The sequence below is a fragment of the Aethina tumida genome, chromosome 4, assembly GCF_024364675.1.
Source record: "Aethina tumida isolate Nest 87 chromosome 4, icAetTumi1.1, whole genome shotgun sequence".
NCBI classification, from domain to species: domain Eukaryota; kingdom Metazoa; phylum Arthropoda; class Insecta; order Coleoptera; family Nitidulidae; genus Aethina; species Aethina tumida.
Genome location: NC_065438.1, coordinates 19,048,529 through 19,063,926, shown reverse-complemented (window position 1 = coordinate 19,063,926; position 15,398 = coordinate 19,048,529). Strand labels below are relative to the sequence as shown.

General features: G+C 25.1%; 1 protein-coding gene across 1 annotated transcript; it reads right to left on the bottom strand.

Annotated features, from left to right (window-relative positions):
* Nucleotides 1-13,900: 13,900 nt before the first annotated feature.
* On the bottom strand, nt 13,901-15,188 carry LOC109605540 (leucine-rich repeats and immunoglobulin-like domains protein 1). The gene has a single exon (XM_020022129.2). It carries the CDS (start codon nt 15,151-15,153, stop codon nt 14,029-14,031), a length of 1,125 nt encoding a protein of 374 aa, XP_019877688.1. The 5' UTR covers nt 15,154-15,188; the 3' UTR covers nt 13,901-14,028.
* Nucleotides 15,189-15,398: the final 210 nt, after the last annotated feature.

Sequence of the window (15,398 nt, the reverse complement as noted above, 5' to 3'; positions counted from 1 at the left end):
AGTGAAATAGTATTGGTTACAAAAAGTGAAACTAAACTAATCAATGAGTACAACTTTCAGATCAATGAATCTTACCAGTAGAATTTGGCTGATCTTCAGTGAAATTATATTTATTAAAAAATGAAATTGTATTGATTTTTCAGTGAAAATTTACTGATTACAAAAAGTGAAATTATACTGATTAAGTGGAACTTACTAATCAATCAATAGAACTTACTAATTAATCAGAAGAATTTGGCTGATTCATTAGTGAAATTATAGTGATTAAAAACTGGAATTAAACAGATCTGTGAAATAGTATTGGTTATAAAAAGTGAAACTAAACTAATCATTGAAAAGAACTTACAGATTAATCCGTGGATTTTGCCAGTAAAATTTGACTGATTTATCACTAAAATTATATTGATTCTTAAGTGAAATTGTACTGATTACAGAATGTGAGATAAAACTCATCTATAAGTAAAATTTAATAATTAATCAATGGAACTTACCAATTTATACAGTAGAATTTGTCGGATTCATCTGTGAAATTATACTACTAAACTACAACTAAATTCTACTAAGTAACTTTCATTCATTGATAAGAATAATTACAATTTGTAATTGGCACAATTTTTCTGATGGATCAGTATAATTTTATATTTTCATAAAGCTAATTTTACTATTAGCTAAATTCTATTGATTAATCAAAAGTCCACTCATTGATCAATTTAATTTCACTTTTAGTATTCAATATAATTTCTTTGAAGAATTAGTATAATTTCATTTTTTAATAAGCATAATTTCAGTGATATCTCAGCCAAATTCTGATTAATTAGTATATTTCTCTGATTAATCTATAAACTCCATTTATTTCTCATTTTAAATTCACTTTTTGTATTCAGAACAATTTCACTGATTAATTAGTATGTTTCACTGATTAATTTGTAAATGCCATTTATTTATCATTTTAACTTCATTTTTTGTATTCAATACAATTTCACTGAAAAAATAAATATAATTTCAATTTTTTATTAGTATAATTTCACTGATGTATCTCACAACTTCTATTGATTAATTAGCAAGTCCACTGACTACTGTGTAAGTTCCACTAATTGATCAATTTAATTTCACTTTTTGTATTCATTATAATTTCCTTGAAGAATTAGGATAATTTCATTTTTTAATTAGTATAATTTCAGTAATATCACAACCAAATTCTACTGATTAATTAGTATGTTTCACTGATTAAACTGTTAACTCCATTTATTTATCATTTTAATTTCACTTTCTGTATTTAATACAATTTTACTGAAAAATAAATATAATTTCAATTTTTATTAGTATAATTTCACTGATGTATCTCACAACTTCTATTGATTAATTAGTATGTCCACTGATTACTATGTAAGTTCCACTAATTGATCAATTTAATTTCACTTTTTGTATTCATTATAATTTCCTTGAAGAATTAGGATAATTTCATTTTTTAATTAGTATAATTTCAGTAATATCACAACCAAATTCTACTGATTAATTAGTATGTTTCACTGATTAAACTGTTAACTCTATTTATTTGTCATTTTAATTTCACTTTCTGTATTTAATACAATTTTACTGAAAAATAAATATAATTTCAATTTTTATTAGTATAATTTCACTGATGTATCTCACAACTTCTATTGATTAATTAGTAAGTCCCCTGATTAATGTGAAAGTTCCACTAATTGATCAATTTAATTTCACTTTTTGTATTCAATATAATTTCCTTGAATAATTGGGATAATTTCATTTTTTAATTAGTATAATTTTAGTAATATCACAACCAAATTCTACTGATTAATTAGTATGTTTCACTGAGTAAACTGTTAATTCCATTTATTTATCATTTTAATTTCACTTTCTGTATTTAATACAATTTTACTGAAAAATAAATATAATTTCAATTTTTATTAGTATAATTTCACTGATGTATCTCACAACTTCTATTGATTAATTAGTAAGTCCACTGATTACTATGTAAGTTCCACTAATTGATCAATTTAATTTCACTTTTTGTATTCATTATAATTTCCTTGAAGAATTAGGATAATTTCATTTTTTAATTAGTATAATTTCAGTAATATCACAACCAAATTCTACTGATTAATTAGTATGTTTCACTGATTAAACTGTTAACTCCATTTATTTATCATTTTAATTTCACTTTCTGTATTTAATACAATTTTACTGAAAAATAAATATAATTTCAATTTTTATTAGTATAATTTCACTGATGTATCTCACAACTTCTATTGATTAATTAGTATGTCCACCGATTACTATGTAAGTTCCACTAATTGATCAATTTAATTTCACTTTTTGTATTCATTATAATTTCCTTGAAGAATTAGGATAATTTCATTTTTTAATTAGTATAATTTCAGTAATATCACAACCAAATTCTACTGATTAATTAGTATGTTTCACTGATTAAACTGTTAACTCTATTTATTTGTCATTTTAATTTCACTTTCTGTATTTAATACAATTTTACTGAAAAATAAATATAATTTCAATTTTTATTAGAATAATTTCACTGATGTATCTCACAACTTCTCTTGATTAATTAGTAAGTCCCCTGATTAATGTGAAAGTTCCACTAATTAATCAATTTAATTTCACTTTTTGTATTCAATATAATTTCCTTGAATAATTAGGATAATTTCATTTTTTAATTAGTATAATTTCAGTAATATCACAACCAAATTCTACTGATTAATTAGTATGTTTCACTGATTAAACTGTTAACTCCATTTATTTATCATTTTAATTTCACTTTCTGTATTTAATACAATTTTACTGAAAAATAAATATAATTTCAATTTTTATTAGTATAATTTCACTGATGTATCTCACAACTTCTATTGATTAATTAGTAAGTCCCCTGATTAATGTGAAAGTTCCACTAATTGATCAATTTAATTTCACTTTTTGTATTCAATATAATTTCCTTGAATAATTGGGATAATTTCATTTTTTAATTAGTATAATTTTAGTAATATCACAACCAAATTCTACTGATTAATTAGTATGTTTCACTGAGTAAACTGTTAATTCCATTTATTTATCATTTTAATTTCACTTTCTGTATTTAATAAAATTTTACTGAAAAATAAATATAATTTCAATTTTTATTAGTATAATTTCACTGATGTATCTCACAACTTCTATTGATTAATTAGTAAGTCCACTGATTACTATGTAAGTTCCACTAATTGATCAATTTAATTTCACTTTTTGTATTCATTATAATTTCCTTGAAGAATTAGGATAATTTCATTTTTTAATTAGTATAATTTCAGTAATATCACAACCAAATTCTACTGATTAATTAGTATGTTTCACTGATTAAACTGTTAACTCTATTTATTTATCATTTTAATTTCACTTTCTGTATTTAATACAATTTTACTGAAAAATAAATATAATTTCAATTTTTATTAGTATAATTTCACTGATGTATCTCACAACTTCTATTGATTAATTAGTAAGTCCCCTGATTAATGTGAAAGTTCCACTAATTGATCAATTTAATTTCACTTTTTGTATTCAATATAATTTCCTTGAAGAATTAGGATAATTTCATTTTTTAATTAGTATAATTTCAGTAATATCACAACCAAATTCTACTGATTAATTAGTATGTTTCACTGATTAAACTGTTAACTCTATTTATTTATCATTTTAATTTCACTTTATGTATTTAATACAATTTTACTGAAAAATAAATATAATTTCAATTTTTATTAATATAATTTCACTGATGAATCACACAACTTCTACTGATTAATTAGTAAATCCACTGATTAATGTGTAAATTCAACTTATTTATCAGTTTAATTTCATTTTTTTAATCAATACAATTTTATTGAAAAATCAGTATAATTTCATTTTTTAATTAATATAATTTCAGTGACAAATTTGCCAAATTCTACTGATTAATTAGTAAGTTCCACCGATGTACTGTAGGATCCACTCATTGATCAGTTTAATTTCACTTTCTGTAATCAGTATAATTTCAAATAAAGTTTTTAATCATAATAACCTCTCTAATGAATTAAGTATATTTTCTTTAATTTATAATTTTCATTGATTATTCTGTAAGTTTCACCCACATATCAGTTTTTTTATGAATCAATATACTTCCTCTTTGTGGTCAGTATAAATTAACTAATGAATTAGTAAGTTACACTTGTTAATTAATAGATACCTGAAGTTAATCAGTAAGTTCTATTGACTGCTCAGTTCCATTAATTGATCAATAAATTTTTTATTAAAAATAAAAACCTTCTGGCAATTTATTTTGTGTCAAGTAATCATGCAACATATATATTTCTGTTTGTGCCAATAAACTGAATTTTGCTTAATAATTTAATAAACAATGTAAGTGGTCCCAATGAAATTGACATTAATAAGACTTGAAATTGGTACAGTAATTTCAATCAGCTATTAAGCTCAAAATCTGAAACGGCATAGTTAATTGAGACTGACATCAATATGTAATAATAACGTATTATGCTCCAACATGAAAGGAATACCACAATAGGCAAGTGTCTATCAATCTACTATTTAATAGACGCAGGAAAAAATTATCTGGGCCATAATAATACATACTTGAAAATTATAACTCACTTTATTACAACCAAAAGATATGTAATTTAAAGGCACTCCGCACGACTTAATAAAAAACTCTGCCAGTGAATAAACAATAACCAGTGTTTCACAACAGTTACAAACGTTAAAGTCGAGCGTTAAGGGCTAATTGAATCAGTCACAAACCGCTTGATAATGTTTATTAAAATAAATACACTTCTTCATTAATTACGCCGTTACGGATACGTCTGCGAGCGGCAGATGTTGAAATTGTACTTTTTGGTCCGAAACAGCCTAATTTAATTTAGTACATCAATTAATAAAGCATTAAACCGCCGTTAAATTCTGTTTGAAAGTCATAAAGTGTCACTCACAATTATGGACGCCCCTATACCTACGGCACGTTGTAATTTCTCTTAATAACCAGACGTTTTTCAAAGTCTGTGAGAACAAAACGAAGTAGTGTTTCCGGTGCGGATCGTGAAATATAATGTTTTGCACCTTAATTGTCCGCTTAATCGTCCACGTAAATAAAGAACCCACCTTAAAAGCGTACAAAGACAAAGGAATGTCCGCTCACGGTGGAAATGTTGTTTTTTTTCCTCCTCCTGCTTCTTGTGTCGCTCACGAAAATAAACCTTTGTCGAGCAAGTATATATATATACAAAAAAAAAAAAACGTCATGCATAATGTAGGACACGTATGGTTGGCAGTCGACGTTTCCGGATCTCAAAGGGATGCTATCATTTTTTAGAATCTATTAAAATCATATGCACGGGACCGACATAAGTACACTTACGGGACAAATACTAAAAATAGTGTGGGAAACTACAATGGCCGGGGTACTTCGGTTGTTTCCCGTGCCGGCCGGCCGGGGGTAACTTAATATTTATTGCGCACACTTAAATTGCCATTTTCACGAAAACGTAAAATCGAAACTGCCTCGGCATAACATAAATGCAGATGTCTCCGACGATGAATAACGAGTGACCCACGGTAAAATGACAAAATAATACGTTTTACTAGTGTAGTTCGATGAAAATGTTATTTCATAAATAAATTTGGATTATTTTTGTTAAAATAGGGTTTTAATTTTTATTATAATATTTAACAACTTAAAGTTTTTATAGAGCTGCAAAAAATTTTAATGTTACGACTTTAGTTTAACATAATTTAGTCATTTAAAAAGCAAATTTAAAACCATTTTTATATATTTTTATTATATAATTTTGTTTTTTACTATAAAAACTTAAAATATGATAAACCTTAAATTACTAATTTTAATTTTCTTTAAATTTTATTTGTTAATTTTAATTATTAAAATTTAAATTATTTATATATTTAATTTAAATTATTGCATTAAACTTAGTATACAAAATTTATTATAAAATTTTATGAATATTTTATGAAAGTTACTTATTTTAATTTTACTGATTCGTAAGTAAAAATTTAAATTAATGGAATTTTAATACTATAAATAATGAAAATGTAATTAAAAATTTTAATTTTTAAATGTAAACATTTAAACAGTTTAAATTTAAATTCAAAATTGTGAAAATTGAATTATAAAAATTAAAACTAATAACTTTAATAATAAAAAAAAAATAATATAAAAAGAATAAATAAATTTTATTTTTTTAATTTAATATTTTAATTTTCATAATTTAAATTTGATATTGTAATTTTAATGTTTGAATTTTAATATTTGAATTTCATTATTTAATTTTAATATTATAATTTTTATAATTTAAATTTATTATTTTGTTTTTAAGTATTTAAAAATAAAGGTAATGTTTAATTAAAAAAATAAAATTAATAATTTTAATTTTTAAAATTGTGTAATTATAAATATTCAAACAATTTAAATTAAAAATATTAAAATAAAAAATGAAATTAATGATTTAAATTTAAAATTTTGAAAATTGAAATAAAAATTTATGGAATTAAAAAAAAATAAATATTAATAATTTTAATTTTAATTTTAATAATTTAATTTTAATATTTTAATTTAAACATAGTAATTTTAATATTTTAAATTTAATATTTTAATTTTTATTATTTAAATTTAATATTCTTATTTTAATATTTTAATTTTAATAATTTAAATTTAATAATTGAATTTTAATTGTGTAATTTTAATACTTTAGTTTCATTATTTTAATTTTAATATTATATTTTATTTTAATATTTTAATTTTCATAATTTAAATTTAATATATTATTTTAATATTTTAATTTTAATATTTTAAATATAATATTTTAATTTAAATATTGTAATTTTAATGTTTTAATTTCATTATTTTAATTTTTATAATTTAAATTTAATATTTTAATAAAAATGTTATAATTTTAATTTTAATTTTCAATTTTTTAAATTTTATCAATTTAAATTTTAACTTGATAGTTTTAATTAATTTGTTTTAACCATTTATTTGATTGAATTAAATTAACCTGTTTAATTAAATTGAAAGAAAAATAATACCAATAATTTAAATTTAAAATGAATAAATTAAATTATTAATATAAATTGATAAAATTTAAAAAATTAAAAATAAAAGCAAATAAATTAAATTAAAAGATGTTGTCTTCTTTTAATAACATTGAATTTTAAAAATATTAAAGATAAAATAATTTATTCAAAATTTTTATAAATTAACATATCAATTTAAGATAAATTACAAATAAAATTGAGTAATTTAAATTTATAAAACTTTAAAAATTAAATTAATATTAAAATAGATATAAAAAATTAAAATTGTTAAATTAAATTAATAGTTTGAATTTAGAAATATAAATTGAAAAATTGTAATTAATTAGTAATGATAATATTAATTTTATAATTTTATTATTTTAAAATTTATAAATTTAAGTTACACCTCTTATTTTATTTCATTTTTTTTAATTTATCCTAAATTTTAATTTCATTATATTTAATTTTAGTTTGCTTTTAATTTACATTATCAATTTAAATTAAAATAAAAATAAAATTAGTTATCTAAAATTACAATTTTGTAATTTTAAATTATATTTAAAAAAGGTTAAATTAATATGTTAAATTAAAAAAATAAAAAACGTAGTAATTAATTAATAATAATTTTAAATTTGCAAATTTAGTTTTTATTTTATTTGTTTTTTAATTTTACATATTAATTTTAATTTAGTTATTTTAACCTTTATTATTATTATTTGGGAAATTAACATTAAATGAATATTTTAAATGTTTCATATTTTCTATAAATTAATAAATTTATAAAATATAATTGTTTGTTTTTATTATGTATTTTGATAAAAATTTTAAATTTTTCTAATAACTAACATTATTATGGGACAAGTAAAATTTAATTTTTAATTATCAGTACTTTTGAACATTATTTCTCTAATTATCTTTCTGTTTAGTATTTTTAAGTTGAATGTAACTTTTCTTTATATCAATTTGTATACATTTTTGTAATTAAAATTATAAATTAATATAATAAAGATAATTATTATTGATTACTCATATTTAAAGTTATTTTAAAAATACAAAGTAAATATGTTGAAACAAATTTCTATGAAATTTACCAATTAAATGTGGCTTTCGTAAACAAACATTTTAAATGTTTGTAACAGATTTATCAGCCCGGTTCAAAAACGGGTCAACACAAATTGAAGTCTGCGAAAATATGTCCGAATAACGTTCTCGTTATGCTCGCAACAAATTGACGAGAAAACAGCCAAAAAGAAAAAAAAAAAAAAAAACACTGCACTACACGAAATGTCAAATCTTCCACTTCGACAACGTACATAATGTAATATCATCGCAATTGTGCTCGCTACCGGTGAAAATGACAAACAAGTCGGAGACATCGCCCCCGGACTCGCAAAACCACCCCGAAACGACGACGTCGTTCGACGACCCAGATGCGGCCCGAAAATCCAATTTAAAAGTGCATCCCGAAATCCATTTCACGATCTTTAGCCCGACGCAATTGCGCCCCTTTAATTTATGCCCATATCTGATTGAATCTCGAAGGGGGTAAAAAGCCTGAATTTTTTTTTAATATTAATCGATGTTTAATAGTTTTTCGGGCCGCGGTCGCGTCGAATGATTTACGCCCGCAACTGGACGCCAGACGTCGAGATAACTAAAAAAGTGGATAATGTGTCACTGCGAAATTGCCGGACATAAATCAGGTGTGTTTTAGTCTGGCTCGTGTATTAATCAAAAGCGTTGTTTCTTGCGGGAGCGGGTTAGATATCATTATTGTGGCGGTGGCGTGCACGGTATAATTCGGACGTTTCTCTTTAAAAACGATCGTTCTTCACGAACAACCGACGGTGATAAATAAATAAATCCACTCTCTAAATATGAATCGGTTTGAGAACTGATTGTCAGTAAATATTCATTGATTAACTCAATCAGTAGAATATAATTTTCCAAATTTCTACGATTTATAAATAACTTTCACTGATTCATCAGCGAGTTTCAAGTGTATACAATTTTAATTTTTAATCAGTAAGCTTTATTTATATATCAGTCAAATTCTACTGATAAATCAGATTATTTAATTTTTAATCAGTATAATTTCATTGATGAATCAGAAAGTAAAACCGAATGATCAGTATAATTCTACATTGTAATCAGTTCAGTTTCATTTATTAATCAGTAGAATTTATTTTTCCAAAATTTACGATGTATAAGTAGTTTTCACTGATGAATCAACGAGTCTTACTGACAAGTGTATATAATTTTATTTTTTAATCAGTATGCTTCATTTATATATCAGTCAAATTTTACTGATGAATCAGATTATTTCATTTTTAATCAGTATAATTTCATTGATGAATCAGACAGTAAAACCGATTGATCAGTATAATTTTACTTTGTAATCAGTTCAATTTCACTTATCATTCAATAGAATACTATTTTCCAAATTTCTACGATTTATAAGCAAGTTTCACTGATTCATCAGCGAGTTTCAAGTGTACATAATTTTATTTTTTAATCAGTAAACTTTATTTATATATCAGTCAAATTTTACTGATAAATCAGATTATTTCATTTTCAATCAGTATAATTTCATTGATGAATCAGAGAGTAAAACCGATTGATCAGTATAATTCTACCTTGTAATCAGTTCAATTTTATTTATCAATCAGTAGAATATAATTTTCCAAATTTCTACGATTTATAAGTAAGTTTCACTGATTCATCGGCGAGTTTCACTGACAAGTGTATATAATTATATTTTTAATCAGTATGCTTCTTTTATATATCAGTCAAATTATACTGATGAATCAGATTATTTCATTTTTAATCAGTATAATTTTATTGATGAATAAGAAAGTAAAACTGATTGATCAGTATAATTCTACCTTGTAATCAATTGAATTTCACTTGTCAATCAGTAGAATTTAATCTTCAAAAATTCTACGATTTATAAGTAAGTTTCACTGATTCATCGGCGAGTTTCACTGACAAGTGTATATAATTTTATTTTTAATCAGTATGCTTCGTTTATATATCAGTCAAATTATACTGATGAATCAGATTATTTCATTTTTAGTCAGTATAATTTTATTGATGAATATGAAAGTAAAACTGATTGATCAGTATAATTCAATTTTACTTGTCAATCAGTGAAATTTAATTTTCCAGAATTCTACGATTTATAAGTAATTTTCACCGATTCATCAGAGAGTTTCACTGACAGGTGTATATAATTATATTTTTAATCAGTAAGCTTCATTTATATGTCAATCAAATTCTACTGATGAATCAGATTATTTCATTTTTAATCAGTATAATTTTATTGATGAATCAGAAAGTAAAACCGATTGATCAGTATAATTCTACCTTGTAATCAAATGAATTTCACTTGTCAATCAGTTAAATTTAATTTTCAAAAATTCTATCATTTATAAGTAATTTTCACTGATTCATCAGCGAGTTTCACTGAATAGTGTATATAATTTTATTTTTTAAACAGTAAGCTTCATTTATATATCAGTCAAATTCTACTGATGAATCAGATTATATCATTTTTAATCAGTATAATTTTATTGATGAATAAGAAAGTAAAACTGATTGATCAGTATAATTCTATCTTGTAATCAATTGAATTTCACTTGTCAATCAGTGAAATTTAATATTCCAAAATTCTACGATTTTTAAGTAATTTTTACTGATTCATCAGCGAGTTTCACTGACAAGTGTATATAATTTTAGTTTTAATCAGTAAGCTTCATTTATATGTCAGTCAAATTCTACTGATGAATCAGATTATTTCATTTATAATCAGTATAATTTTATTGATGAATCAGAAAGTAAAACTGAGTGATCAGTATAATTTAACCTTGTAATCAATTGAATTTCACTTGTCAATCAGTAGAATTTAATTTTCCAAAATTCTACGATTTATAAGTAATTTTCACCGATTCATTAGAGAGTTTCACTGACAAGTGTATATAATTTTATTTTTAATCAGTAAGCTTCATTTATATGTCAGTCAAATTCTACTAATGAATCAGATTATTTCATTTTTAATCAGTGTAATTTCATTGATGAATCAGAAAGTAAAACCGATTGATCAGTATAATTCTACCTTGTAATCAGTTGAATTTCACTTGTCAATCAATAGAATTTAATTTTCCAAAATTCTACTATTTTTAAGTAAGTCTCACTGATTCATCATCGAGTCTCACTAACAAGTGTATTTAATTATATTTTTTAATCAATAAGATAATTCAAGTATCAAAAAAATTCTACTTACTAATCAGTAAATCTCACTGATGATCAGATTATTTCATTTTTTAACATTAATGAATCAGTATAACTTTTATGTAAACAATGTTAGAATTTTAGTTTTACAAAAAAACTTACAGTAGAAATCAATAAATTACATTAATTATAAGCCCGGTGATATTCAATAAAAAAGTTTCGCCGAATGAAAACCGTAACTTTGATAATCGGCTTACCAAACTAAAGAGTTTCGTTAAGAAACAAAATGAATGGCTTTTTTGTTTGTCCCGTGATCGGTAAAAAATTCTGGTAACTCTGTTAATTGGAAGCGAGACTAATTACAAAAACTGTTAACGAAAAGGGGGAAAAGTAAGGGAGTAAGAATACTTTCGGCCAGTTTTTATGGCCCCTTTTAAAGTTATACTCGCGAAAGATTGAATGAAAGAAATAAAATTAGCTTAAGGGAAGTAAACGAGTTGCATAGGACTTGCTTTAGGACTCGCTCTACATTTTAAATGTCGATAACTCGTGGGCTGAAAGCACGAAGTTAGACTATTTACGTCTTGGGAGGATTTGTGCCTTACTCCACAATCGCCGCGCCACAATTTAAAGCACCCCAAACGGTTTTTTTTTTACTTTTCTTCGGTTATTTTGCGTAGGTAACCGATTGCATTTCCGTCCGGCCTATTGATTGATTTGTCATTTTTTTCGTGTCGCGTTTACTTCCTTTTTTTTTTTGATTCGTTCGCGGCGCAATTCGCATTTACATTCCTGCAACATGCCGGTCCTGTTTGTGACACATAGCGGAAAATATCTGCATCCAGCGCAGGTATTTCGACAGCCGGGCCAAAATGTGTTTTGCAATTTTACCGCCGGATGAGTTCGGTCCAATCAGGAACCGTTCGAGCTGAAATAACTAGGTGACAGACCTATCACAAACAAATGAAATCTTTTATAAGCCAACTAGGTGAGCACTTTTTATTCGCTTCGTTTTTTTTTTAGATTTGTGATTCTCGTCGGCGTGATTATAGTTAATCATAAAAATAAGCTGACACGACACGGTGCTCACTCCATTTAATTCAACTGTTTGGAAAACTAATAACTGATTCATCACCATCATTCAGTGGTTCACACAACTTTGACTAACCTATTAATTCAAAAATTTCTGGGAATTTGTATATAAACAATAAATATTGTAAAATTTGAAATTTATTGATTAAAAAATGAAATTATATTAATTCGTCAGGGCTACATATTGATGAATCAGTGAAACTTACTTAATTAATATGTTAAATTTGAGTAAAGGAAACTATTTTTACTCATGAATGAAAGATAAAATAATCTGATTCTTCAATTGGATTTACTGATTCATCAATGGAATGTGACAGATTCATAATTGAAATTTACTGATTAAAAAACGAAATTACATTCATTCGTCAGTGGGACATACTGATTAATAGTGAAACTGATTCATAAATGAAATTGAACTGATTACAAAATTGAATAATACTATAGTTGTACGAGTTTATTGGTCGAAGTTTGTTGGAATTATTTACAGACGTTTCGTTAACACGAGTGACTCTTCAGAGTTCTAATTTGGTTTGTGTCGACAGATTACATTATAATATAAGAGCATGAAATAATCTGATTCATCAATATAATTTGAGAGATTCATAATTGATATTCACGGATTAAAAATATAATTATACTGAATCATAAGTGAAAATGAATTGATTATCAAGTAGAACATCATCAGTGAGACTCGCTGATTAAATTAAACTAATTAAAATTACAGAAAGAAAATAAAATTCTACCGATTCATATGTGAAAGTGAACCGATTACACAAAGGAATCAGTAAGACTGATTCATCAACAAAATTATTCTAATTAAAAGTAGAAGTCTGTAAAATTTGACTAATTCATAATTGAAATGAAATTGAATTGAATACGATCATTTTCCATACGATTAAAATCCGTACGATTATTTTCCATATGATGAAAATCCGGACGATCAAAATACATATGATCATTTTCCATACGATCAAAATCCATACGATCATTTTCCATACTATTAAAATCCATACGATCATTTTCCATACGATCAAAATCCATATGATCAAATTCCATGCGATCAAAATCCATACGATCAATTTCCATACAATTAAAATCTATAGGATTAAATCCATACGATTAAATTCATACTGATTAAATTACATAGTTTCACTTTAATAACTTTATGGATTTTTATTTTTTTACTAATACTAATTTCCTGGAAAAAAAAAGTAAAAATAAATAATTCTAATTCTTTCTGGATTCCCAAAATAATATTTATTTTTACTATATATTATAAAAAAATATAGTAAATAAATTTATACACTAATCAAATTTTAATATTCAAACAAATTCCAAAGCTTTCTTCAAACCAGATTTTACTTTAGTACGTCTCTTATAAATTACAACAAAATGATTTGTTCTATGTTTAGATCTAATTTCAATTTTAACACCATCAGTAAGACTGATTTATCAACAAAATTATACTGATTAAAAGTAGAAGTCTGTATGATTGATTCATTATTTTTTCGGATTAGACATTTAAAAAATATAAGTTATAAAAAACAAATGTTAAAAATAATATTTATTTTTACTATATATTATAAAAAAATACAATAAATAAGTGTATACACTAATCAAGTTTTAATATTCAAAAAAATTATACTCCACAAATTCCAAAGCTTTCTTCAAAGTAGATTTTACTTTCATGTGACACTTATAACTTACAACAAAATGATTTGTTCTATCTTTAGATCTAATCTCAATTTTAACACCACCAAAATCAATATAAGTTAAATTTCTTAACTGATGTACTTCTTCTGGAAGGTAATAAAAGTCATTTTTGGATAAATCCAACATTTTCAATTTCCCTAAACCGCTTAAACTATGGCTTTTTAAATTGCTTAAGTAATTTAAGGACAAATTAAGCTTTTGAAGATTCTGCAAGTGGTTAAAATTATGTTTTTGAATTACAATTTGATTACCTGCCAGATTCAATGTTTCCAAATTGGTCAAAGACTGAAATCTGTGTGGGTCAATAATTTTAATGTTGTTGTGACTTAAATCTAATATTAACAATTTGGTCAAGTAATCAACGGAGTTTGGAACATATCTGAGGTTGTTGCCACGTAAATACAACTCCTTTAAATTTTTTAAATCTTCAAAAGTGTCGTCGTAAACGTCTTCAATTTTTGACTTGTTGAAGCTTAGCACTTGTAAGTTAGTTAAACCCTTAAAATCATTTGGAAGTAATGTTAAAATGGGTGTGAATTCCAGAAGAAGTACTTCGAGGTTTGGTAAATTTCTAATTGCATCTGGAACAACTTCCAGTTTATTGTGACTCAAATCTAAGACTTTTAAGTTGGTTGCTTCTTGGAAGGCCCTAGCTTGGATGGTGTTTATGCGATTTTTGCGAAGATTTACTTTTTCCAAAGTGGGATTTAGGAAAACCTCTTCCTGTATCTCCTCCACGTGATTCCCTTCCAAGTCTATGGAAACGACAACAGATAGTCCGTCGAATGCTCCACGATTTATCATCGATATTTTATTTCCTGTTAACGATAACCTTTCGACCTTAGGCAACTTTCGAAAAACACCGAAACCCACGTGACTACTCGCACTGATTACGTTCAGATCGACGGTGTAATTGTCGTAAGCTATCGGTGCACCATCGAGTTTTTCCACACAATTCGTAACCCAACCATCGTCCCAACACGCCGGGCTACCAAGTCCGATCAGCGAAATACTCACAACGAACCGAATCAACATCTCAATTCGACTGAACTCGATAAATTATCACGACCATTTCGAGGTCTTCTATCGGCATATTTACAGTTCAAATAAAACGTTATCGGAAAGTGAAAACGTGGGGAGACGAAAATGATTTTTAATGGCACCCAACGTTCCCCTTTTTAATTGCCGCAGGCGTCCTAATTACGCACCGGCCACATAACACCACGCCGACACTCGGGTGTTGAGTGGCCCCGGTAAATCTGCGTCGTCGTCTGAAGATG